At 43.7% G+C, this 27,816-nt stretch overlaps 2 protein-coding genes across 3 annotated transcripts in view; one reads left to right on the forward strand and one right to left on the reverse strand.

The window, feature by feature from the left end:
- LOC143816821 (retinol dehydrogenase 7-like) overlaps nucleotides 1-27,816 on the reverse strand; it is a 368,622-nt gene that overhangs the window by 137,026 nt on the left and 203,780 nt on the right. The window lies entirely within an intron of this gene.
- On the forward strand, nucleotides 25-20,761 carry LOC143816819 (retinol dehydrogenase 7-like). 2 transcript variants are annotated; one of them, XM_077297681.1, is made up of 5 exons: nucleotides 25-125; nucleotides 12,657-12,988; nucleotides 17,838-18,096; nucleotides 20,022-20,185; nucleotides 20,353-20,761. In XM_077297681.1, exons 2-5 carry the CDS (start codon nucleotides 12,676-12,678, stop codon nucleotides 20,571-20,573), a joined length of 957 nt encoding a protein of 318 aa, XP_077153796.1. In that variant the 5' UTR covers nucleotides 25-125; nucleotides 12,657-12,675; the 3' UTR covers nucleotides 20,574-20,761. The 2 variants fall into 2 exon arrangements, with proteins under 2 accessions (XP_077153796.1, XP_077153798.1); XM_077297683.1 differs by lacking the exon at nucleotides 25-125 and adding an exon at nucleotides 1,876-1,987.

A 27,816-nucleotide genomic window follows, 5' to 3' on the forward strand; every position in this document is an offset into this window, starting at 1 on the left:
ACCTACACTGTTTAGAGGGGGAGAGGCACATTCCAGCCTGTGTCACTCCCTTACACAGCAGCACAGTCAGCACATTTCCCTCCAACATTCCCTTACTTCAGAGCAGAACCTTGAAACTATTACAGGTGAGTAATAGTTCAGAATGTTCAGCTTCTTGTAAAATTAAGTTGATTCCTATTTCCCAAACTTTTGGAAGGATTAGAATTGAAATCCATAACTTTCAGCAACTTTTGTTTTATTCTATATATATTTTTAAACTGTTTTTGCACCCCTCTATCAGATATAGTGCTTTGGTATCCACAAGGATCATGTATACAGCTAGAAACAGTTAGCTATCACATTTGAATTAACAAATATGATTTAATGTTCAACCGAAGGAACAGGAAAGCAGAACTCCTGGAAGAGAAAGTTTTTGTTAAATGACAGACACAAGTTCTGCCCATAGACTATAAGGGTATGTGTCCACGTTCAGGATTGCATCAGGATTTGGTCAGGATTTTTCATCAGTATTTGTGAGCCAAAACCAGGAGTGTGTGATAAATGCAGAAGTGGTGCATATGTTTCTATTATACTTTTCCTCTAATTGTTCCACTCCTGGTTTTGGCTTACAAATACTGATGAAAAATCCTGACCAAATCCTGATGCAATCCTGAACGTGGACACATACCCTTATTTTACTACAAACAAAATAGTAATTTGTCTGTAATTATGCCAGTCACAATAATCTGACTGAAGGTCCTCAGGCATGCAGTCCTTATGTACATGAAGGATTTTTTTTTTTTTTTTTTTTGGGGGGGATATTTAAAAAAAAAAAAATCCCAGACCTCTATTATTTTTCTACAGCTGTTAATGAGATTAGACAGGACCTTTAGACAAAAATAATCAAAGAAATTTTAAGTGTAGAATTTCCACGCTTTTTTGTACTTCACTGACACATTTCGTATTTTATAAAAAAAAATAGCATTCATTACTATGTGCAAAATGTCCAAGACATGTGCACATTGATGACATCCATGTGCACTGTTTTTTTAAATTATTTTAGATAATTAAAAAATTTGCCACACGTATGCCACACGTAAACTGATATCTCCGGTACTGTTTTTTCTGATACCGGAAATTATCAGAACGTGTGAAAAAAAGTTAGCACAACCATTGTACGTTCTTAATAGACCCACAATATTTTATCTCTAATTCTTGGATTGAAAGTAGCATTTATTGCAGGATTTTGTTAACAATATTGTTTTGTACTGCTAGGTTAATTATTTCTGATTAAATAGGAGTCTACTATAAACCATTCCAATTTTATATCTTCAACATGCTATGATTAGCGTGCATTACTTCCTGTCTATTGTTTGTGGAGTTGTAAGTGATATGTTATTCTGAAGATGTAAAAATTGGAATGTTTTTAACTATATGTTGGATTTTGGCTCTCAGTTTTCACTATTCCTTGCCTAGAGAGCTGCCATACGGCCCCAGTTGATACATTTGAGCTGATGCATAGTCCTGCTCATCGTTATTGGCACCCATGAAGTTTAAGTATACAATGTGGAATATCTCCTGAAAAAAAAAAAGAATCAAATGAAACAGTTTTTTTTTTATAGCGCACTCGTGATAAATACAAAAGAGCAAATGATAAACAATAATTTAAAACAAACAACAATGGTAGGGAAAAATAGAAAAACCTATAGCTTGCTGTGACACTGGCATTGGCGCCCTTTACATTAAATTAGCATGGAAACACAATTTGACTCACCTGTGCTAAATCATAAATGAGAATCACCTGTGATTAATTGGCGGTGCTCATGTGACATGAATTAGCCAATTAATGATGACTTCTGTGTTTTAAAAATCCACATGGTAGGCCCTGTTCCTTTTTCAGAATGGTGAAGACAAAGTGTCACGGGGTTACCGTGACAGAGAGAAGCCAGAAGACCGCAGTGCTCCTACTTCTGCGCTGAAAAGAATCACTTGACCTTCTTCTTAAAAGGTGTAAATTTGTTTTGGAAGTACCTGGGTTAATCGGTCACCATTTTGAGAGCCCTGGGAGCTAGGACTCTCAGCTGAGCACAGTTAGCCACTCCTATCCCCTATATAATCTGGGTCCTGACTGACACACATCGCCAGAGATCACTTTTGCTGCATGGTTGGGAGCATAGTATTTGGATGTTATGTGAGAAGGCATTTGGTGGGTTTATCTGTGACTGTTGATTGCTTTAGTAAGTGTGATAATTCCCTTTCCTTCTCCTACCTTGGTTTTACCCAAACCTCCATTCCCTGATGCATTCCTCTGTTATATGTGAGTGAATATTTGTATGCCTGGTAGTTTCAGTTTCCCCTGTTTGCAATACCTTGTTAGTCTGGTCAGTTGCAACAGTGCTCAATGTTATTAAGAAGTTTGCCAAACATAGTACCATCAAAAACCTCTCAGGATGTGGGGGAAAGAGGAAAATTGACAAGAGATGTCTTCGAAGGTTGGTGATGGTTTCAGCAAGTACCATGCGCCGCACACTAAACCAAGAAGAGCTTTATGGGCAAAGGCCAAGGAAGAAACCATTGATGCAGAAAAGACATAAAAAGAACCAACTGAGCATCCCCTTGACAAACCACAATCTTTCTGGGAAAATGTTCTGTGGACAGATGAAATAAAAATAGAGCTTTTTGGCAATGCAAAGCAACAGTTTGTATACAGATGGTGCAATGAAGCTTATAAGAAAAAGAACATAATTCCAACAGTTAAGCATGGTGGAGGATCTGTAATGCTGTCTGATTGCTTTGCTCTGTCTGGTATGGCCTTGACCGTGTAACAGGAATCATGAAATCAGAGAATTATCAAAATGTCCTACTCAGTGTAAGAAAACTTGGTTTGAGTTGAAGATCATGGGATCCACCAGCAAGACAATGACGAAAAGCACACATCCAAAAGTACACAGGAATGGTTGAAAAAGAAAAAATGGACTGTTTTAAAATGGCCAGCAATGAGCCTTGACCTCAATCTCATTGAAAATCTTTGGGGTGTGCTGAAATCTGCCATTGGGAAAAAGAACCCTGCAAACATTCAAGAGCTTGAACAAACTGCAAAGGGAGAGCGGGAGAAAATACCAGCTAAGAAGTGTCAGAAGCTTATAGATGGTTACAAGAAAGACTGTCATCAATACCAAACGGTGTGCCACCAAGTATTAACCCCTTTACCCCAAAGGTGGTTTGCATGTTAATGACCGGGCCAATTTTAACAATTCTGACCACTGTCCATAAATGAGGTTATAACTCTGGAATGCTTCAACGGATCCCGTAACATATTGTACTTCATGTTAGTGGTAAAATTTCCTTGACATTACTTGAGTTTATTTGTGAAAAAAATGGAAATTTGGCTAAAAGTTTGAAAATTTCGCAATTTTTCAACTTTGAATTTTCATGCCCTTAAATCACAGAGATGTGTCACACAAAATACTTAATAAGTAACATTTCCCACATGTCTCCTTTACATCAGCACAATTTTGGATCCAAAATTGTAAGGGTTAAAAGTTGACCAGCAATTTCTCATTTTTACAACACCATTTTTTTTAGGGACCACATCACATTTGAAGTCACTTTGAGGGGTCTATATGAAAGAAAATACCCAAGTGTGACACCATTGTAAAAACGGCACCCATCAAACCATATTTAACCCCTTCACCCCCAAGGGTGGTTTGCACGTTAATGACCGGGCCAATTTTTACAATTCTGACAACTGTCCCTTTATGAGGTTATAACTCTGGAACGCTTCAACGGATCTTGGCGATTCTGACATTGTTTTCTCGTGACATATTGTACTTCATGATAGTGGTAAAATTTCTTTGATATTACCTGCGTTTATTTGCAAAAAAATGGAAATTTGGCGAAAATTTAGAAAATTTTGCAATTTTCCAACTTTGAATTTTTATGCCCTTAAATCACAGAGATATGTCACACAAAATACTTAATAAGTAACATTTCCCACATGTCTACTTTACATCAGCACAATTTTGGAACCAAAATTTTTTTTTATTAGGGAGTTATAAGGGTTAAAAGTTGACCAGCAATTTCTCATTTTTACAACACCATTTTTTTTTTTAGGGACCACATCTCATTTGAAGTCATTTTGAGGGGTCTATATGATAGAAAATACCCATGTGTGACACCATTCTAAAAACTGCACCCCTCAAGGTGCTCAAAACCATATTCAAGAAGTTTATTAACCCTTCTGGTGCTTCACAGGAATTTTTGGAATGTTTAAATAAAAATGAACATTTAACTTTTTTTCACAAAAAATTTACTTCAGCTCCAATTTGTTTTATTTTACCAAGGATAACAGGAGAAAATGGACCCCAAAAGTTGTTGTACAATTTGTTCTGAGTACGCCGATACCCCATATGTGGGGGTAAATCACTGTTTGGGCGCATGACAGAGCTCGGAAGCGAAGGAGCGCCATTTGACTTTTCAATGCAAAATTGACTGGAATTGAGATGGGACGCCATGTTGCGTTTGGGGAGCCCCTGATGTGCCTAAACATTGAAACCCCCCACAAGTGACACCATTTTGGAAAGTAGACCCCCTAAGGAACTTATCTAGAGGTGTGGTGAGCACTTTGACCCACCAAGTACTTCACAGAAGTTTATAATGCAGAACCGTAAAAATAAAAAATCATATTTTTTCACAAAAATTATTTTTCGCCCCCAATTTTTTATTTTCCCAAGGGTAAGAGAAGAAATTGGACCCCAAAAGTTGTTGTACAATTTGTCCTGAGTACGCTGATACCCCATATGTGGCGATAAACCACTGTTTGGGCGCATGGGAGAGCTCGGAAGGGAAGTAGCACCGTTTGACTTTTCAATGCAAAATTGACTGGAATTGAGATGGGACGCCATGTTGCGTTTGGGGAGCCCCTGATGTGCCTAAACATTGAAACCCCCCACAAGTGACACCATTTTGGAAAGTAGACCCCTAAGGAACTTATCTAGAGGTGTGGTGAGCACTTTGACCCACCAAGTACTTCACAGAAGTTTATAATGCAGAACCGTAAAAATAAAAAATCATATTTTTTCACAAAAATTATTTTTCGCCCCCAATTTTTTATTTTCCCAAGGGTAAGAGAAGAAATTGGACACCAAAAGTTGTTGTACAATTTGTCCTGAGTACGCTGATACCCCATATGTGGCGATAAACCACTGTTTGGGCGCATGGGAGAGCTCGGAAGGGAAGTAGCACCGTTTGACTTTTCAATGCAAAATTGACAGGAATTGAGATGGGACGCCATGTTGCGTTTGGAGAGCCACTGATGTGCCTAAACATTGAAACCCCCCACAAGTGACACCATTTTGGAAAGTAGACCCCCTAAGGAACTTATCTAGATGTGTTTTGAGCGCTTTGACCCACCAAGGGCTTCACAGAAGTTAATAATGCAGAGCCGTAAAAATAAAACAAAAATTTTTTCCCACAAAAATTATTTTTTTAGCCCCCAGTTTTGTATTTTCCCGAGGGTAGCAGGAGAAATTGGACCCAAAATCTGTTGTCCAAGTTGTCCTGAGTGCGATGATATACCATATGTGGGGAGAACCACTGTTTGGGCGCATGGGAGGGCTCGGAAAGGAAGGAGCGCCATTTGGAATGCAGACTTAGATGGAATGGTCTGCAGGCGTCACATTGCGTTTGCAGAGCCCCTAATGTACCTAAACAGTAGAAACCCCCACAAGTGACACCATGTTGGAAAGTGGACCCCCTAAGGAACTTATCTAGATGTGTGGTGAGCGCTTTGACCCACCAAGGGCTTCAAAGAAGTTTATAATGCAGAGCCGTAAAAATAAAACAAAAATTTTTTCCCACAAAAATAATTTTTCAGCCCCCAGTTTTGTATTTTCCCGAGGGTAACAGGAGAAATTGGACCCCAAAAGTTGTTGTCCAATTTGTCCTGAGTGCGCTGATACCCCATATGTGGGGGGAAACCACCGTTTGGACGCATGGAAGGGCTCGGAAGTGAAGGAGCGCCATTTGGAATGCAGACTTAGATGGAATGGTCTGCAGGCGTCACATTGCGTTTGCAGAGCCCCTAATGTACCTAAACAGTAGAAACCCCCCACAAGTGACACCATGTTGGAAAGTAGACCCCCTAAGGAACTTATCTAGATGTGTGGTGAGCGCTTTGACCCACCAAGGGCTTCACAGAAGTTTATAATGCAGAGCCGTAAAAATAAAACAAAAATTTTTTCCCACAAAAATTATTTTTCAGCCCCCAGTTTTGTATTTTCCCAAGGGTAACAGGAGAAATTGGACCCCAAAAGTTGTTGTCCAATTTGTCCTGAGTGCGCTGATACCCCATATGTGGGGGGAACCACCGTTTGGATGCATGGGAGGGCTCGGAAGGGAAGGAGCGCCATTTGGAATGCAGACTTAGATGGAATGGTCTGCAGGCGTCACATTTCGTTTGCAGAGCCCCTAATGTACCTAAACAGTAGAAGCCCCGCACAAGTGACCCCATTTTGGAAACTAGACCCCCCAAGGAACTTATCTAGATGTGCTGTAAGAACTTTGAACCTTTGAAGTGTTTCACTACAGTTTATAACGCAGAGCCGTGAAAATAAAAAATCTTTTTTTTTCCCACAAAAATTATTTTTTAGCCCCCAGTTTTGTATTTTCCCAGGGGTAACAGGAGAAATTGGACCCCAAAGGTTGTTGTCCTATTTGTCCTGAGTACGCTGATACCCCATATGTTGGGGTAAACCCCTGTTTGGGCACATGGGAGAGCTCGGAAGGGAAGGAGCACTGTTTTACTTTTTCAACGCAGAATTGGCTGGAATTGAGAACGGACGCCATGTCGCGTTTGGAGAGCCCCTGATGTGCCTAAACAGTGGAAACCCCCAATTATAACTGAAACCCTAATCCAAACACACCCCTTACCCTAATCCCAACAGTAACCCTAACCACACCTCTAACCCTGACACACCCCTAACCCTAATCCCAACCCTATTCCCAACCGTAAATGTAATCTAAACCCTAACCGTAACTTTAGCCCCAACCCTAACCCTAACTTTAGCCCCAACCCTAACTGTAGCCTTAACCCTAGCCCCAACCCTAGCCCTAACCCTAGCCCTAATGGGAAAATGGAAATAAATACATTTTTTTTATTTTTCCCTAACTAAGGGGGTGATGAAGGGGGGTTTGATTTACTTTTATAGCGAGTTTTTTAGCGGATTTTTATGATTGGCAGCCGTCACACACTGAAAGATGCTTTTTATTGCAAAAAATATTTTTTGCATTACCACATTTTGAGAGCTATAAATTTTCCATATTTTGTTCCACAGAGTCATGTGAGGTCTTGTTTTTTGCGGGACGAGTTGACGTTTTTATTGGTAACATATTTGGGCACGTCACATTTTTTGATCGCTTTTTATTCTGATTTTTGTGAGGCAGAATGACCAAAAACCAGCTATTCATGAATTTCTTTTGGGGGAGGCGTTTATACTGTTCCGCTTTTGGTAAAATTGATAAAGCAGTTTTATTCTTCGGGTCAGTACGATTACAGCGATATCTCATTTATATTATTTTTTTATGTTTTGGCGCTTTTATACGATAAAAACTATTTTATGGAAAATATAATTATTTTTGCATCGCTTTATTCTCAGGACTATAACTTTATTTTTTTGCTGATGATGCTGTATGGTGGCTCGTTATTTGCGGGACAAGATGACGCTTTCAGCGGTACCATGGTTGTTTATATCTGTCTTTTTGATCGCGTGTTATTCCACTTTTTGTTCGGCGGTATGATAATAAAGCGTTGTTTTTTGCCTCGTTTTTTTTTTTTTTTTCTTACGGTGTTTACTGAAGGGGTTAACTAGTGGGCCAGTTTTATAGGTCGGGTCGTTACGGACGCGGCGATACTAAATATGTGTACTTTTATTGTTTTTTTTTTTTGTTTAGGTAAAGAAATGTATTTATGGGAATAATATTTTTTTTTTTTTTCATTATTTTGGAATATTTTTTTTTATTTTTTTTTTACACATTTGGAATTTTTTTTTTTTAACTTTTTTACTTTGCCCCAGGGGGGGACAATACAGATCGGTGATCTGCCAGTTTGCATAGCACTCTGACAGATCACCGATCTGAGAGAAGTGCAGGCTGCTTCACAGTGCCTGCTCTGAGCAGGCTTCTGTGAAGCCACCTCCCTCCCTGCAGGACCCGGATCCGCGGCCATCTTGGATCCGGGTCTGGAGCAGGCAGGGAGGGAGGTAAGACCCTCGCAGCAACGCGATCACATCGCGTTGCTGCGGGGGGCTCAGGGAAGCCCGCAGGGAGCCCCCTCCCTGCGCGATGCTTCCCTGCACCACCGGCACATCGCGATCATGTTTGATCGCGGTGTGCCGGGGGTTAATGTGCCGGAGGCGGTCCGTGACTGCTCCTGGCACATAGTGCCGGATGTCAGCTGCGATAGTCAGCTGACACCCGGCCGCGATCGGCCGCGCTCCCCCCGTGAGCGCGGCCGATCGGCTATGACGTACTATCCCGTCGAGGGTCAGATAGGCCCAGGTCACCTCGACGGGATAGTACGTCTAAGGTCACAGAGGGGTTAAAGGGAACCTGTCACCTGAATTTGGCGGGACCAGTTTTGGGTCATATGGGCGGGGTTTTCGGGTGTTTGATTCACCCTTTCCTTACCCGCTGGCTGCATGCTGGCCGCAATATTGGATTGAAGTTCATTCTCTGTCCTCCGGAGTACACGGTTCCCTTTAAGAAGTTTATTAACCCTTCAGGTGTTTCACAGGAATTTTTGGAATGTTTAAAAAAAATGAACATTTAACTTTTTTTCACAAAAAATGTAATTCTCATCCAATTTGTTTTATTTTACCAAATGTAACAGGAGAAATTGGACCCCAAAAGTTGTTGTACAATTTGTCCTGAGTACACCGATACCCCATATGTGGGGGTAAACTATTTGGGCGCATGGCAGAGCTTGGAAGGAAAGGATCTGACACTTTGCAGTGTACTGTGTCAGATCAGCGATCTGACAGGCACTGCAGGAGCTCTGTGGCCATTTTGGATCCGGGGCCTGAAGAGAGGAGGACGGAGGAGACCCTCGGAGCAACGCGATCACATCGCGCTGCTCCGAGGATCTCAGCGAAGCACGCAAGGAGCCCCCTCCCTGCTCGATGCTTCCCTATGCCGCCGGAACGCTGCGATCATGTTTGGTCGCAGTGTTCCAGTGGTTAATGTGCCACATAGTACCGGATGTCAGCTGTGATAGCTGACACCCGGCCGCGATCGGTCGCGCTCCCCCCGTGAGCATGGCTGATCGGTGATGACGTACTATCCCGTCGGTGGTTATACAGGCCCATACCATCTCGACGGGATAGTATGTCTAATGTCAGAAAGGGGTTAATTAGGAGTGCCTTTATTGCTGTACATGCTGTCTATTCTATGTCTTATTTGAAATTACAACATGTAAGTTCAAAAACAATGTTTTATTGTTGTATTACTTTGGACCACTAATTTAAAAATCCTGGGGATATAACTTGGGAAAATGTTCAATTATTTCTGAAAATATTGTACAGTCTATGAAAAAAATGAATGCGTGCCAATAATGGTGAGCAGCACTGTATTACACTCACCATGTTAATTATTATACAACAATATGTGTTAAAAAAACCTTTTGTGCGAATAACCTGTGTGTCGACAGCTATAAATGAAATCCAAGGTTGTTTGGCAGCTGTAGTTCATTAATTATAGAGAGAAGGAATAGTCTGTGATCTGCACTACTGTGATAAAGAGTGCTTTAAAGGGAACCTGTCACCCCCAAAATCGACAGTGAGGTAAGTCCATCAGCATCAGGGGCTTATCTACAGCATTCTGGAGTGCTGCACATAAGCCCCCGATGTATCCTAAAAGGTGAGAAAAAGTGGTTATATTATGCTCACCCAGGGGCGGTCCCGGTCCGGTCCGATGGGTGTCGCGGTCCGGACCGGCGCCTCCTATCTTCATGAAATGACGTCCTCTTCTGGTCTTCACACAGCGGCTCCGGTGCAGGCGTACTTTATCTCCCTGTTGAGGGTAGAGCAAAGTACTGCAGTGCGCAGGCGCTGGGCCGCTCTGACCTTTCCCGGAACCTGCGCACTGCAGTACTTTGCTCTGCCTTCAACAGGGCAGACAAAGTACGCCTGCACTGGAGCCGCAGCTTGAAGAACAGAAGAGGACATCATCCTATGAAGATGTGAGGCCCCTGACCGGACCGCGACGCCCATCGGATCGGACCGCCCGCCCAGGTGAGTATAATATAACCTCTTTTTCTCATCTTTCAGGATACATCGGGGGCTTATCTACAGCATTACAGAATGCTGTAGATAAGCCCCCGATGCCGGTGGGCTTAGCTCACTGTCGATTTTGGGGGTGACAGGTTCCCTTTAACATGCAAGACTACAGACTGCAGATAAATAAATCATGGGCTGTAGGAAATGATATTCATGAAATAGTACATATTTCTCTCGCAGAGTTTAACTTTTCTCAATAATATCTGGTGTGTTTCACTTATTTAGTATACTACTAATATATAATGGTTAGTTTAATGTTATTCAACGGCTTGAAAAAGTATCCACCCCCTTGGTATTTTTTGTGTTTTGCTACCTCACAACCTAGAATATCTGTTTTTTTAGGACTTCCATCAACTCATGTAAAGAACATGCCTACAACTGTGAACATTAGATTTTCTTTTTATTGTTAAGCAAACAACAAAGGACAAAATAAATGAAAGCGTCAATGTGCATAACGGTTCAACCCCTAAAGTCAGAACTTTGTAGAGCCTCTTTGAGCTTTCTACATCTTGCCACTGAGATTTTTGCCTATTCCTCAAGGCAATACATCTCCAGCTCCTTCAAGGTAGATGGTTTCCTCTGGTGAGCACCAATCTTTAAGTCTGACCAAAAATTTTCAATTGGAATAAGGTTTGGGCTTTAACTAGGCCCCTCCAAAACATTTACAAGTTTCCCCTTAAGCCACTCGAGTGTTGCTTTATCAGTATGCTTTGGGTCATTGTCTTGTTGGAAGGTGGACCTCTGTCCTAAGTCTCACATAACTGAGACTGAAAACAGTTTTACTCAAGAATGTCCCTGTATTTTGCATCATGCTCCCCTCGACTCAGACAATTTTCCCTGTCCCTACTGCCAAAAAAACATCCCCACAGTAATGATGCTGCCATCAACATATTTCACTCTCAGGATGGTGTTCTTGGGGTCATGAGTTGTGTTGAGCATTCCCATACTGCAAATATCGGGTATCGGCTGATATTCGCTGTATCGGAATTCCGATACTGAGTTCCGATATTTTTCTGATATCGGAAATCGGAATCGGAAGTTTCTATAAGTTCCCTGTCATCTTCGGCGTGTGCGGTGCGTATAGTTCCCAGGGTCTGGAGGAGAGGAGACTCTTCTTCAGGCCCTGGGATCCATATTGATGTAAAAAATAAAGAATAAAAATAAAAAATATGTATATACTCACCCCTCCGATGGACCCTGGACCTCAGCGGTGCAAGCGTCTGCCTCCGTTCCTAAGAATGCAGTGAGTGAACAGGACCTTCGATGACGTCGCTGTCACGTGACCGCTCATGTGACTGCGACGTCATCGAAGGTCCTTCACTCACTGCATTCTTAGGAACGGAGGCAGACGCTTGCACAGATGAGAGCCAGGGTCCGTCGGAGGGGTGAGTATATACATATTTTTTATTTTTATTCTTTATTTTTTACATGAATATGGATCCCAGGGCCTGAAGGAGAGTTTCCTCTCCTTCAGACCCTGGGAACCATCCAGGATCGCTTCCGATATTTGTGTCCCATTGACTTGCATTGGTATCGGGTATCGGTATCGGCGATATCCGATATTTTTTGGATATCGGCCGATCCAATCCGATACCGATACTTTTGAATATCGGAAGGTATCGCTGAACACTAGTCATGACTCATGAGCTGTGTTGATTTAGCACCAGATACTTTGTGGCCAAAAAGTTCAATTTTGGATTCATCTGACCACAGCGCCTTCTTCCATACATTTGGGGATTTTTTGGCAAACTCAAAATGAGCCTACATTTTTTGGGGGGTAAATAAAGGCTTTTTTCTGCCCACTCTTTCAAAAAGTCCATCTTTGTAGATTGTACGGCTGATTGTGGTCATACGGACCAATACTCCAGTCTCTGCTTGGGAACTCTATAGCTCCTACAGGGTTACCTTTGGCCTTTGTGGCCTTTCAGAAAAGGTATGTGTATATATACTGACCAACCATATGACATTTAGATTGCACACAGGTGGACTTCCATTCACTAAGCATGTCACATATCAACGTAATTGCTTGCACTAGAAATTTTTAGGGGCTTCTCCTCAAAAGGGGTGAATATATATGCACATGCAATTTTTAGTTATTTGATCCCATTAATTTAGCTTCTGCCTATATTTTTCTCAATTCACTTCACCAACTAGGACTATTTGGCATTCATGCATCACACACAAATCAGATTACAAAAATATTTAAACACAGGTTGCAACGTACAAAAAATAAGTAAAAATAAGTAAAAAGGTAAGGGAGGGGAATACTTTCACAAGCCACTGTATAGCACATGTATAAAAATTATTATTTCTAAGAAATATAAATATTACTTGTTTCTTTCCTAGGTTGCAGTAAGATCCTGCCATGTGGCTTTCTCTGCTGGTCCTGGTGGGTCTAATTCTCCTGTATAGATGGTACAGACAGAGTCAGATTTTGGAGAATCTCACCGATAAATATGTGTTTATCACTGGATGTGACAGTGGATTTGGAAACCTGCTGGCTAAACAGCTAGACAAACGTGGAATGAAAGTTCTGGCTTCATGTCTAACAGAGAAAGGGGCTGAGAATCTGAAGAAGGAGGCCTCAAGTCACTTACAAACAGTAATTCTAGATGTTGCAGATAGCCAGAGTGTCAACTCAGCTGCCAAGTGGGTTTCTAATATTGTTGGAAATCATGGTAAGTACTACATATTACTATAAAATTAAACACAGGAATAAATATCCACTCACCCAGGGCTTCCTTAAAGTCTGCACAGTTTCAATGCAAACATCCTATTTATTCGGCATATAGGCGACTTGTGAATGTTCCATTAAAGGGCTTGTGCACGTGGCAGTATTCTGCTTGTGTACAAGCTCCAGCTGTAATAGCCTAGTCATAGATTTTCTTAAGAGTCCATGAAACGTTTGAGTCCTGTTTATGTAAGAGGGTGGCAGATTCTTTGTCAACCCACTTACCGGCTTAAAGGAGTTATGGATCCCACCAGAGTTTCCTCAGCTACAGGGGCAGTTTACATACCTGTCTCTCTGGTGCTGGTGTCCTTTTCCGCCTCCGCTGGGGTCAGGTGCACTAGTGGCAGGGTTGATTTCTGCGGTGTTGTCGTCTTCTCCAGCAGCGTCTCGCTTTCCGGCTCAGCTGGGGTTAAAGGTGCGGGCTCCGGGTCTTTCGTCGGCGCCTCCATCTTTTTCAGCAGTGCCTCACTTTCTGGCTCCGCCGGGACTGTAAGAGCTGGTGGTAAGTTTTGTTGCTGTGCGGTCGTCATCCTCCGAATCAGGGACTCCTTCCATGTGGCCACCACTGCCATCTGGATCCGCAGGAGTCATCGGGGCTGCTCCTCCATCTCTACGCCGAGTAGCTCCGGATCCAAGGTGGTTATCAGGTCTGGGGTTTCTTGTTGCTGACCGGGCACATCCTCTCTGGTGTCGGCAGGTCCCGGAGGCTCTCCACTGCTGTCTGCCATCGCTCTCACCAGGTAGCGTGCAGCCATGCTGCGGCCACGCTTTCCCGCATCTTCCTCCTTCTTTTTGCTTCGTGGGCGGTCTCTGCCCACTTCCCTGCCGGCCATCTCCAGGGATGGATCCATCCTCCTAACAGACATGTCTTGTCTCCATTAAAGTCTCTGTAGTGGGTGGGTCCTGCTTTTGTGCCGATTCTTGAGCTCCACCCATGGCAAAACATCCTCCTCATTCTCTATCCGCCTCGTGGTACAATAATGGCCGCCATTAAAAAATCTCACACAGTATAACACAGTCCATGGTGCACAGTACCTGGCGATGCCAGGGCACAGATCCTGTTCGTGATGCCAAGTTGAGTCACCTGCCAGGACCTAGGGGTACTTGGTACCGGGTCCGGTTATCGTTAAAGGGGAGGTCACGGTGGAGGCGACCCGGTCCGTGGCCCTGGGTGCCCGAGTAAAAGGGATCGTTTTAAAGGGATTTGAAAAGCAGTAATAGTTTATGATGCCACCTGTACTCGGTCAGGGGTGATCGACACTGCTTAAAGGGGTCCTCTGGGGGGTGCTGAACAGGGATGGTGTATGCCGGCAAATAAATGGAGGACACAGGGTTGTAACATCTTTACCTGGTTTACTGGTTGAATCAAGCCACAGTCCAGGGTACCAGCAACAGGTGGTGATGTGGTCCAGCCGGCCTGGAGGCAATAGTGTATCCCTCTCCCAGGTGAGGTCCATAAGCCCTCCTGCTCAAGCTCGAATGCAAGGTCCTTGCTGCCTGTGGCTCCCTAACAAAGTCCTCTCTCTCCTGTCCTGTCCCCATATGTTGGGCAGTGTGAGCCTTTTTATAGGGTCTCTATCACGACCCGGGCTCTTTGTATACTGCTGCAGCTTCAAGTGTGGGTGCGGGCAAATTACATAAAGTCCTTTGCCCTATGGTTCTGCTGTGCGACCTACAGTTCAACATTACCTCGGGCTCCCGATGCCCAGTTTCTGTGCTTCGGCTCAGAGGGTGCCCGGTCACAGTTCCCCTCTAAGTCCTTTCCTTCTCCTGTGCTTCATTCTTCAGATTCTCACTACATTCCAACCCTTCAGGTTATCTTCCTTTCCTGGAGCTGCAGCTCACATATGGCTGCACGGTCCCACTCTCTGCTCTCAGTCCTCTCTCCTCCACTGTCTCTGAACAACTCACTAACTCCTCCTCCAGACCAGAATACACATATCTGGGGGAAGCTCCCCTTAATCCGTGTTCAGAGCTCCCCCTTCTGGCCTGGATTCAGAATGTGTTGCATGTAGGTGCTTACCTGATAAAGGAAATCTCCTCCTTGCCTCCAAGCATGATATCATCTTCCCCAAAAGGAAGGCAACATCACTGTAACAACCGGTTACCTGGGGTGTTACACATGTGTCACGGCAGTGTAACAGTCACAACATGTGCATGGCGAGCCTGTTTGTTGGACTCTCCATGTGGAGCGCCCCCACTGCCGCAGGGCCGAGGGGTACCCGGTACCGGGCCTCTGAGTCTCTGCTCTGGGGTTGTCACGGTGGCTAGACCCGGTCCGTGACCCTGCTGAGGGGCGTCCAATGAAAGGTGTAGATGGTGGTGATGTTGCAGGTCGCCGTAATTAATGAGGACACCAGGTTGCAGTCTCTACCTTTTTACTGATGGCTTGGAGGTACCCAATCCAGAGCACTGTTAACAGGGCTGGCTGAGACCGGCCGGTCCAACGGCACATCCGGAGCTCCCTTTTCAGGTGGGAATCAGTGTCTACCTTCTAGCGCCTGTGTGTTGTAGTCCTTACCTGCTGAGCACCCCAGGATAGTCCTCACAACTTATTCTGTCTGTGTCTGATGTTCGTTCTCTCCGTCCCCCAGATGATATGGCTAGGACGCACCCGTATGACGGGGTAGGCCTGGAGTTCTTCCGGGACTCTAGAGTCGCCCCTCTCCCACAGCTGCCTCCGTTGTCTGCTTAGGTGTTTAAGTGAGACATCCAACCTATAATTGGCTGCCCTGCCGTGGTTTGAAGTAATGCTTAAAGTCTCTTACTTTCTCGGCGTTCCGGCCACCGACTGTTTGCGCCTCAGAAGGATGTTGCCTCGATCTTACAGCACGACTCCTTCTGGTCCTATCGCCTCTTTGCTGTATTCCTGTTTTTCTCACTTTTTGTCCTTTCTTGGGAATCTGTCAGGATCCCATCCCTGACAGGTCCTCTCTCTAGCTCTTCTTCGTTACTTCTCCCTGTCTTCCTGTCCAACCCCCAGTTTTAAATCAAATATTGATATGCACCAGTCTATTAAATTGTCAAAAAGCAAGGTGTGACTAATAATATAAAATATAACTTTTAATATATATATATCTATTAAAAAGTTGGTATGTCCAACTATATAAAACACACAAAAGACTCTACAAAAAAATCCCCAAATCAGGGGAATAGTATAAGAACCTAACCCTCGAAATTACTACACACACATCAGTGCATCAGCAATACAAAGGGTACAATATGCGCTCCAATCTCGGAGTGTTTGAGCACAACCATATACCACACAGTTGTGACCGTCAGCTGCCCCCACATGTCATATGGAGATGCAGTATTTGAACATAACCCAAAGGTTTATATGTCCATGAGCGATCGCATACCAACTGCCCCCACTTGTCATAAGGAGATGCAGAAAAATGCGAACCAATGCCAGAATAATTGGAACAATCTCACCTCGGACCTTCCTGTGATATGGGTGAGAGCTCCCGTGAAAACAGCATCCAGAGGGGGGGGGGGGGGGCTATAATTCTGGCCACACATCAACCCGTCCACACTGTTCAAGCGAATAATCAGGACCCCATAAATCACCGCATGTTTCCTCTCTCTAGCTCTTCCCAGCTACTTCTCCCCTGTCTTCCTGTCCAACCCCCAGTTTTACCAGAGTGTGAGGAGTGGCCTACTAGATAGAACCACTCCCCCTGGTGGCCGGAGTGTGAAGTGTAGTGTGAGTGTTACCTGGTCAGGTGAACTCCTTTAGTGCAGTCAGACGTAACATCACTCCCCTTAGTGGCAGAGCGACATTACTGCAACGACCAGGACTCTGGGGTGTTGCACCTGCATGTGTTGTTACTGTCACACAGCCGCGGTGCCGAACAGCTGACTATCAGGAGTGATCCAGGTATCCAGATTCCCGATGCAGCTATTCAGTAAGCTCTATAGTTATTTGGATAAGGAGTTGTCCAAAGCCTTTTGCTCATCCCTAAAGTTTATTTCTGTAATGATGACTGGTTATTGTGCTAGGAGGTTTCTATGATTTGTTCTCAGGTCTTGCAGCCACCTTGTGCTGGTATTGTGCGTTTTTTCCCTCTTGCATATGTTCTTCCAGTATTGTTCAGTCTTTGCTGTGGATGGAGTTGCTACCTCTATGGTTTTACAGTTGAGAGTACACCTTGGTTGGTTAGGACTTCAAGTGGAGTTAGGCCTTTATACTTGTCCATTTTAATAGGGCTGGTGCAGTTTTCAGCCACAGCATGACTGCTATGTGTGAGCACAGCCACTTTCTGAGAAAATACAGTATATCTCGTGCAGGTCATACAAAGCTTTCCCAGCCTGCAAAACAGGTAATGAATAATACACAGGCAACATTTTTTAAAGCAAGAAGCAATTATCATTTCTAATGATGTAACAATGCAACATATTGATCAATATAAACAATCATTTTCTCTGATAAAAAGAGAGAATTCCCTCTATCCTGCACATTACATGGATTTTGAGCACTGGCGGTTATTGACACTGATCTGTGTAAGCAATAAGAAAATGACAGGGGTCCCCAATTGTGAAAAAGAAAACTTTGCTTATTCATCACTGTTTCTTTTTTTTTTACTATATCCAGGAGTGCTGGCGTTCTTCTGAATTGATGTTCATGGTTGGGTCTTGCACCCTTCTGTAATGTACAAAGAGCTGGTGTTAATCTTTATCTGCCAAACCAACATCTTACAAAACAAAAAAACAACAACACATCAATAGCTCAAAAAACTTGTTACATATGTTTTATTGTGAAAATTGTTAACCAGTTAACAACCATCAGTTGTTTGCAGGTTTATGGGGTCTTGTGAACAATGCTGGATTTGGATTTGTATTCGGTCCTAATATGTGGACAACAAGAGAAGATTTTGCGAAAGTGGTGAACATAAATCTAGTGGGACTCTTTGATGTGACAGTGAACTTGGTACCTTTACTCATAAAGGCGAGGGGCCGAATTGTTAATGTTTCCAGCTGTGGCGGAAGACTGTCTATTGTTGGAGGAGGATATTGCCCATCTAAGGCTGGGATTGAATCTTTTTCAGATAGTCTTAGGTAAGTAGCATTCATGTTCCTGTGTTTTTCAATGTAGAAGAAATGGAAATATAACATAAAAGACACAGCAAATGTGAAACAGGCAACTAAAAACTGTAAAAATTTTGAAACTGCTAAGCTCACAATGCTCCCACTTTTCCAAGACCTCATACTAGGCCTAGGCAAAGTATAACTTTTTCACTGTCAGAGAAAGGCACAAAGTCATAACGTGAGGGTTAATATTGTTTGTTAACAATTATTTAACCCCTTTGCGAAATGCGCTGTACTAGTATGGCACAGGTCGCTTCTCTCCCTTTGATGTGGGCTCTGGCGCTGAGCCCACATCTTTCCCGGCACATGTCGGATGTTTTGAACAGCTGACGTGTTCGGAACAGCCGCGCATGGAATCACAATCCTCCCACGGCTATTGACCCATTAAAATACAATAACAGGCGATTAAAAGATTGTGTCTGCACCAAAATGGTATCAATAAAAATGTCAGCTGGGCACGCAAAAAATAAGCCCTTATCCAACCTGAGATCACGAATAATAAAGATGCTACAGTCTCAGAAAATGGCACATTTTTGGATTTTTTTTCACCACTTAAAAAATAACGTAGATATGTTTGGTGTCTATGAACTCGTAATGACCTGAGGAATCATAATGGCAGATCAGTTTTAGCATTGGGTGAATATGGTAAAAAAAAAATCCAAAAAACCGTTGTGGAATTCCACTTTTTTTGCAATTTCACAGCACTTGGATTTTTTTTCTCCTTTTGAGTACACGTTATGGTAAAACTAATGATGTCGTTCAAAAGTACAACTCGTCCCATAAAAAACAAGCCCTCACATGGTAATATTTAAGGAAGAATAAAAATGTTATGGCTCTGGGAAAAGGCGTGCAAAAAACAGAAACGCAAAATCAAAAATGGGCTGCAAAGGGGTTAAAGCAATTGTCTATTACGGGATAGCCCTTTCTTAAGTGCCATACATAAAATGTAAAAAATAAAAATTCTCCCTGGCCAGGATCGTTCTTGCGTTGTTTCTAGTGATGAGCGACTATACCCTGGGGACTGAGCTCTACCTGTGGGGAGCTATAACAACTCTGCTGCAACATCATCAGCCCCAGTGGTCCCCCATTAAGCAGCATCGGCCATCCCTGGCCAAGTACCACAGGTGGCGTCACAAACATTTCTCCATAGACTTTATTTGCCATTACACTTCATCCCCTTTAATTGGACGCCCAGGGCCACGCACCGGGTCACTGCTACCGTGACTTTCACCTTTAAGTACCACCGGACCCGGCCTGAGTACCCCATGGTCCTAGCGGGCGCTCCAATATAATTATAACAGATGAGGAGGATGAAGTAAAACCTAGGCAATAGGGCATGAAGAATCAGCTCCAGCATATGAAAGCACCCATAATTACTCTCTTCACTGTAGTAACACTGTGAAAAATCATGTTTTAAACAAAATTGTGAACATTACTTTATATGACTGTTGGGAAACAACTAGTGATGAGCGAGTATACTCGTTGCTCGGGTTTTCCCGAGCACGGTCGGGTGGTCTCCAAGTATTTGTAACTGCTCGAAAATTTAGTTTTTGTTGACACAGCTGCATGATTTACAGCTGCTAGCCAGCCTGAGTACATGTGGGGGTTGCCTGGTTGCTAGGGAATCCTAACATGTATTCAAGCTGTCTATCAGCTGTAAATCATGCAGCTGAGGTGACGAAAACGAAATCTCCGAGCACTAACAAATACTCAGAGATCACCAGAGCATGCTCGGGAAAACCTGAGCAACAAGTATACTCGCTCATCACTAGTCAAGTTCTGTTTATTAATTCACAGGTATAGCTCTATTCTTATGTTAATAAAACTGCTTTGTGAAAGCTATAAATTTAGGTCTGTGCAGCTGCCATATACCATATGTCCTCATTCCATTGCAGAAGAGAACTTCGAGATTTTGGAGTGAAAGTTTCTGTAATTGAACCAGGTGCCTTTAGGACAGGAATGGGGGTAACAGAACCTCACTTGAGGACTCTAGAACGTATGTGGCTGAATGTTCCTGCACAAGTAAAAGATTGCTTTGGAGAATCATACTACCATCAATGTAAGTCAACATGTTATTATCAGTGAAGTATGACCACCTCACAGCTCCAAATGTGGCATATATGGCAGAAAAGAGACACAACAATATGTGTGTTTCAAGTTAAAGTAACTCATCAAATTTTCATCATTATCATGTAGATAATTTCTATAGTTTACTTTTTCACACAGATGCCCAAGGCTTGGCTACTCTAACTGGCAAAACCAACCCAAAACTCTACCAAGTAACAGACTGCATGGAACATGCCTTAACTGCTGTTCATCCATGGACAAGATATTCTCCTGGCATAGACTGCAAGCTTTTTTACCTACCTTTATCTTACTTACCTACTGTCTTATGTGATTATCTCTTGTGTCTATCATCACCCAAACCAGCACTTCGTGTAATGTAAACATATTTTTGGTCCTTTTGTCTGTGGTAAGTGTATGGAATAATATAGCACTTGTAATTTTCATTCAGGTAAAAATATTCAACCAGTTTATTTTTATCTTTAAAATTGTTATGAAATGTTATTGCAACAAATTGCTAATACCAATGTTATCTCTAATAAATATTCTAGTGGCAAACCCTAAAGACTCACGAACCTTACATCTCAAAATAACTTTTCAAGCTAGCGAATTTAAACAGTTTGCAAATTGTTACAAGCAGGGGTGGACACTGACAGCTTGGGGGCCCTGTGCAACAAATGTGTCTGTGCCCCCCTTGTTTTATGGCGACAAAGCAACAGATTATAGAGTATATATCTGGAATGCCCGCTCCATCTGCAATAAACTCCACGTGATTCACAACCTCTTTACCTCTCGTAATCTTTCCTTTCTGTGCATCACTGAAACATGGCTGACACCCTCTGACACAGCTTCCCCTGCTGCACTATGTTATGGTGGCCTCCTTTTCACCCACATTCCTCGCCCTGGCAACAAACATGGTGGAGGAGTGGGCCTTCTCCATTCTTCCAACTGTACCTTTAACCCAATCCCACCTCTACCCTCCCTTATCCTTCCCTCTTTTGAAGTCCACTCTGTCTGCATCTACTCCCCCTACAACCTGCAAATGGCTGTCATATACCGACCTTGGGGCCTGACCACTGCCTTTATTGACCAATTCTCCACCTGGCTCCTTCACTTTCTGTCTGCTGACATTCCCACCATCATCATGGGTGTCTTCAACATCCCCATTGACACCCACCAGTCAGCAGCCTCCAAATTCCTTTCCCTTACTTCATCTTTTGGACTTACTCAGTGGTCCTCCACAGCCACCCACACAGACGGACATACATTAGACCTGGTCATCACCCGTCTGTGCTCCCTATTTAATTCACAACCTCCCCTCTCCCTCTATCTGACCACCATCTACTCACTTTCTCTTCCCTGTACTCCTCACCTGTCACCCATGTCCAGCAACATGCGCACCCCCGCAGAAGCCTCTCACACCTTGACACCCACATGCTCTCTGACTCTATCCTACCACTAGCATCCATATCCTCACTCCATGACACAGACACTGCCACTAGTTTCTACAATGCCACTCTCGCATCAGCCATCGACTCAGTCACCCTTGTCATGCACAGCAGAGTGCAACAAATCAACAGACAACCCTGGCACAATAACATCACTAAAAAGCTTCTGAAAGTATCCAGAATTGCAGAATGGCGTTGGAAGAAAATGCATTCGCAAGATGATTTTACCGTACTCAAACAAGCAACAGTTGCATTCAAATCAGCTCTCCCCTCTGCTAAACAGGCCTATTTTACATCCCTCGTATCTTCTTTATCCCACAACCCCAAACAGTTGTTCAACACTTTTAACTCCCTCCTCCGCCCACCACTGCCCCCTCTGAGTTCCCTAATCATTGCTGAGGACTTTGCCACACATTTCAAAAATAAGATAGACCAAACAAGGCAAGTCTTTGTTGTCAAACCACCACAACCCCTTTGTATACCAGACCAATGCCCTAACCCCATAACTTCCCTCTCCAAAATCACTGAAGGGGAGCTTGCACATCTTCTCTCCGAATCACACCTCACCACTTGTGCGCTTGACCCCATCCCATCTCCTACCCAACCTCCCCACCACACTAATCTCATCCTTAACCCATCTCTTCAACCTATCACTAACTTCTGGTACCTTCCCCTCTGCTTTCAAACATGCCACAATCACACCTATCCTCAAAAAGCAATTCCTTGACCCGAGCGCTATGTCCAGCTATTGCCCCATATCTTTGTTCCCATTTGCTTCCAAACTCCTTGAGCAGCACGTCCATGCTGAACTTTCCTCTCACTTTGCATCTAACTCTCTCTTCGACAACCTACAATCTGGCTTCCGTCCCCACCATTCCACTGAGACTGCCCTGACCAAAATTATTAACGACTTACTTACAGCCAAAGCTAACAGACAATTCTCTATACTCCACCTTTTAGACCTGTCCTCTGCTTTCAACACCGTTGACCACTGCCTCCTACTACAGATCCTCTATTCCTTTGGTGTCAAAGACCTTGCCCTATCGTGATCTCCTCATAACTTACCATCTGCACATTTAGCGTTTTCTACTCCCATACTACCTCTTCATCTCGCCCCCTCTCTGTTGGGTGTCCCTCAAGGCTCTGTCATAGGACCCTTACTCTTCTCAATCTATACACTCGGCCTAGGACAACTCAGAACGTCCTATATGGCTACCAGTGCCATCTATATGCTGATGACACTCAGATCTACCTCTCTGGCCCAGATGTCACCTCTCTGCTCTCCAGAATCCCAGTATGTCTATTAGCCATATCCTCCTTCTCTTCTCGCTTCTTCAAGCTCAATGTGGACAAATCTGAACTAATTATCTTTCCTCCATCTCGTATATCTTCCCTACCTGATCTATCTATCAAAATAAATGAAATCACACTTTCTCCTGTTACCAAAATGTGCTGTCTTGGAGTAACCCTTGACTCTGCCCTGTCCTTCAAACTGCACATCCAAGCTCTCGCCACCTACTGTCGTCTCCAACTCAAAAATATTTCCAGAGTCCATCCTTTCCTCAACCCTCACTCTACCAAAATGCTTGTGCATGCCCGCATCATCTCCCGCCTCGACTACTGCAACATCCTCCTTTGTGACCTACCTTCTAACACTCTCGCACACCTACAGTCCATCCTTAACTCTGCTGCCCGACTAATTAATCCCTCCTTGCTACACTCCTGCTTCCCCTCTTTGCAAATCCCTTCACTAGCTCCCTATTTCCCGGCGTATCCAGTTTAAACTAACTAACACTAACCTACAAAGCCATCCATAACCTTTCTCCTCCGTATATTTCCAAACTAATCTCTCAATATTATTATTATTATTATTTATTTATATAGCACCATTGATTCCATGGTGCTGCACATGTACTCACGTAATCTCCGGTCCTCCAAGACCTCCTTCTCTCCTCCACGCTTATTCGCTCCTCATCCAATTGCCTCCAAGACTTCTCCCGAATATCCCCCATCCTCTGGAATTCTTTGCCCCAACATGTCCGGTTATCCACCACATTTGAATCCTTCAAAACAAACCTGAAAACCCACCTCTTCAAGAAAGCTTACAACCTGTAATGACCACACGGCCACCTCTACACCATCGGAGCTACTGTAACCCCCAACCTACTGTCTCCTTCCCCATAATCCTGTAAAATGTAAGCCCGAAAGGGCAGGGTCCTCTTCCCTCTGTACCAGTCTGTCATTGTTATTTTGTTTACTGTAAGTGATATTTGTGTTTTGATGTGTAACACCCCAGATAACTGGTTGTTACATTGATGTTGCCTTCCTTTCAGTGAGGGCGATATCATGCTTGGAGGCAAGGAGGATTCCCTTTACCAGGTAAAGCACCTACAGGCAACACATTTTGAATCCAGGCCAGAAGGGGGGACTCTGAACCCGGATTCAGGGGAGCTTCCCCAGATTTAAGTATTCTGGTCTAGAGGAGGAGTTAGTTCAGTCTGGAGAGACAGTGGAAGAGTGAGGACTGAGAGCAGAGACGGTGGGACCGAGCAGCCAAGTGTGAGCTTCAGCCCCAGGAAAAGAAGATAACTTGAAGGGTTGGAATGTAGAGAGTATCTGAGGAACAAAGCACAAGAGAAGGAAAGGGCTTGGAGGGAAACTGTGACCGGGCACCCTCTGAGCCGAAGCGCAGGAACCGGGCATCGGGAGCCCAAGGCTGTTGTACTCCAGGTCGCATAGCAGAACTGGAGGGCAAAGGACTTTATGTGGGAAGCGTCACCATCTTTGCTGCAGTAACATCACCCCAGAAGACACCATTAAGCAGCGTCGGTCCCTCTGACTGAGAACCACAGGTGGCGTCACGAACACAAGCTTATTTACATCTCCCTTAAAAGACCTTCCCCTTTTAATTGGCCGCCCAGGGCCACGGACTGGGTCACCACCGTGACATCCCCTTTAAGGACCGGACACGGTACAGAGTACCCCACGGCCCTGGCGGGCGACTCAGATGTAACCCCTTCTCATGTACAGCACCCTGGATTTAATGGTGCTATATAATTAAATAATAATAATAATACAAAATATATACAGCCCACTGGCGCTATCCGCTACCAAATACCAAGGTAACAGTTTGAGCCTCTATGTTTAAGTATATGCATTAACATTAATACACATGTGGTGGCAGTCTGGTATATGTACAGTATTGTATAAGTACATTGTGGTTCTGGACACAGTGCATCCCGCTTTCCTGAAGTACAGTGGTGTTCAAAAGTCCTGCATAGGCATAGGATAAATTGATATTTCAAGTTTTAAACGTTTTCTGTCGAATATCTTTGATGCTAATATGACATATCATATATGGTTTTGTTCATAATACAATTTTGCATTCTCTCCCTGTAATATTTTTAGCTTTTGAAGCAGTTTTGCCTGAAATTATAGCAACAATATGGGAATTGAAAGCAGAACTAAATATTGTTCAGCTTCAGATCCAAAATTAGCCAATCACAGATGAGGTTCTTGTGACCAATCATAACCTGGATATGGCAGCCAATCACATTGCATTACATTGCATCACATCTGCTGCTTTGTTTGTTGCTTTTATCTGTTGCTCTATCTAGTGAGTCATACTGTAGAATTTTATGATGGGAGCCTTCAGATTTTTGTCAGCGGAGGATCGTGTGCGAGTTGTGGTGCTACATGAAGAGGGTTATACTGGCCCCCAGATCGCAAGGAAGGTCGGCTGTAATCAGAGTACAGTCGTAAGAATTTTGCAGAAACATAAGCAGCTTGGAATTACCCAGGACAGGCCCAGATCTGGTCGGCCCAGAAAGTCAACTAAAAGAGAGGATGGGGACTGTATAGCAGCCAATGGTGTTGGAAGGCTTCATATTGTGGAGGGTATGGTTAATGCAAAAAAATACATAGACATCCTTAATAAGAAAATGCTTCCTTCTGCTCAACACCTGTTTTCAGGGGATTATATCTTCCAGGATGATAATGCTCCTTGTCACAGAGCTAAGACAGTAACGGAATGGAAAAAAAAAGAACAAGGTGGCTACTATTGACTGGCCAGCTCAGTCCCCGGACCTCAATCCAATTGAAAATTTGTGGCACAAGGTATCATTAGAGATATCTAGAAAACAGCCAAGGACCAAGAGTGAGTTGATTGAGGCTCTGATACAGGCCTGGAACCACATCATCACTCGTGAACATCTGCAGAAGCTTGTTCACTCAATGCCACAGAGATGCAAGCTGGTGCTCAAGAGCAAAGGCTGGCCAATAAAGTATTATAAGCTACAGATGCACTCAAAAGGCCCTTTTCAGGACTCTGAATTAAATAAAAAATAATAAATCTTAAAAAGTAAAATTTAAGTCTGTGTGAACTTGCATTGGAAGTTAATGAACTTAGAAACCTGTTCACCATTCTACACACTGTACTGGTGTAGGTATGGTTATGCTGTAAAAAAAATATCAAAAATGCGCATACCATAACAATTTATACACTTCGGACATTCAAAAATGAGTATGGCATACAATGAGGGATTAGAAAAACATATATGTTCCACCAGTTTCACTGTAGAGATGCAGAAGTATGAAACATATAGTTTTCTTCACGCCTATGCAGGACTTTTGAACACCATTGTAAGTAGGATCAGTGCACCCAGTTTTTCTTGCAGCCTATACCCACAGTATATCCAGAAAAAGGGCTATATAGCATAATGCTCATCCATAAACATAATGATATCAAACCAGAAAATAAGTATGGATCACAGAGCAATAAAAATATGAAGTTTTTATTAATAATCACATCCAAAAGATTTTTTTACTTGATAAAAATACATAAATATGGAAAAGATTAAAAAAAGAAGAGAAGGGAATATGTGACACCTAAGTGCCACGTCCGCAAATAGTTGGTTAAATCACAAAGGGCAAAATTAAACAGCAAGCGTATATAAGGCTAGTTTCACACTAGTGTTTTGAGGAGCTGCGGAGGGCTGCGGACTTCCTCCGTGAAGCCCTGCCCTCGGCCGCTAGCTATGCCTACATCCGCATGCGGCCTGAGTACCTATCTTTAACATTAGGTATGCAGGTCGTGCCACTGTATGCGGATGCTTCCGCATGCGTTGTTTTGACGATGCGGAGAAAAAAAATTGCTACAAGCTGCGTTCTACGCTGGTTGCCGCATCGTCAAAACGACGCATGCGGCCGGAAGCATCCGCATAAAGCGGCACGACCTGCGTATCTAATGTTAAAGATAGGTACGCAGGCCGCATGCCGGCCGCATGCAGTAGTAGGCGGAGCTAGCGGCGGAGGTGCGGCCAAGGGCGGGGCTTCACGGAGGAAGTCCGCAGCCCTCCGCAGCTCCTCAAAACGCTAGTGTGAAACTAGCCTAAACTCATATACCTATTTCCAGATTACATAAAAAATATTTGGCAAATAGTGCACACAATACAAGCTACTACGAGAGCTAGTAAAATAGGTTCAAATACTTCACGTATAAAGTGGCAAGTGCATGATAAGATAAGATAAAGGTAATCCTATAAAGAAAAGGCCAACTCAATAATATCCTCTTAAAGGTATAGACAAATAAGGGGTATGTGAATAATCAGAGTAATGAAATGAAAGCGCTCCCATAATGAACCTTGATCAGGGACGTGGAAAACGGATCCCAACGCACAATTCGCAAAAATGCTTCCTCGGGAGGGGCGTCAATCAGGAGTCATCGTGGGCTCTTGTCTGGTCTCTTCCTCACATGGCGGTACTGGTACATCCATGGGATTACCGTCTCTGCGGCTGAGGACCCCCTACTGTGTCAGGGACGGTCCACCACTCGTCATCGATTTCACCATCAGGCATGACAGATTCAGGAAGTGGAGTAGTGCCTTCAGGCGACAATGGCGTAGAACAGACCTCAGACCGGCAGGGCTGCAGCATATTTCTGTGAAGTACTCTAGGGGCGGATGCCCCACTCTCAATCTGCACCTTGTAGACAGGGCCATTAGCATACACTCGCTCGATTACACTGTACTTCCCATCTCTCACTTAGTTTTCCCTTGGGGCGTTTCTCTCTGACTAATACTCGGTCTCCGGGGTGGAGCGGTAACTCTTGAGACGGTTTGCGGCCCGTATGTTCTTTTTCTTGCAAGTGCTGACCCGCTAACCGCCGTATCGTTTGTAA

This window comes from Ranitomeya variabilis, chromosome 3, assembly GCF_051348905.1.
Source record: "Ranitomeya variabilis isolate aRanVar5 chromosome 3, aRanVar5.hap1, whole genome shotgun sequence".
Classification (NCBI taxonomy): domain Eukaryota; kingdom Metazoa; phylum Chordata; class Amphibia; order Anura; family Dendrobatidae; genus Ranitomeya; species Ranitomeya variabilis.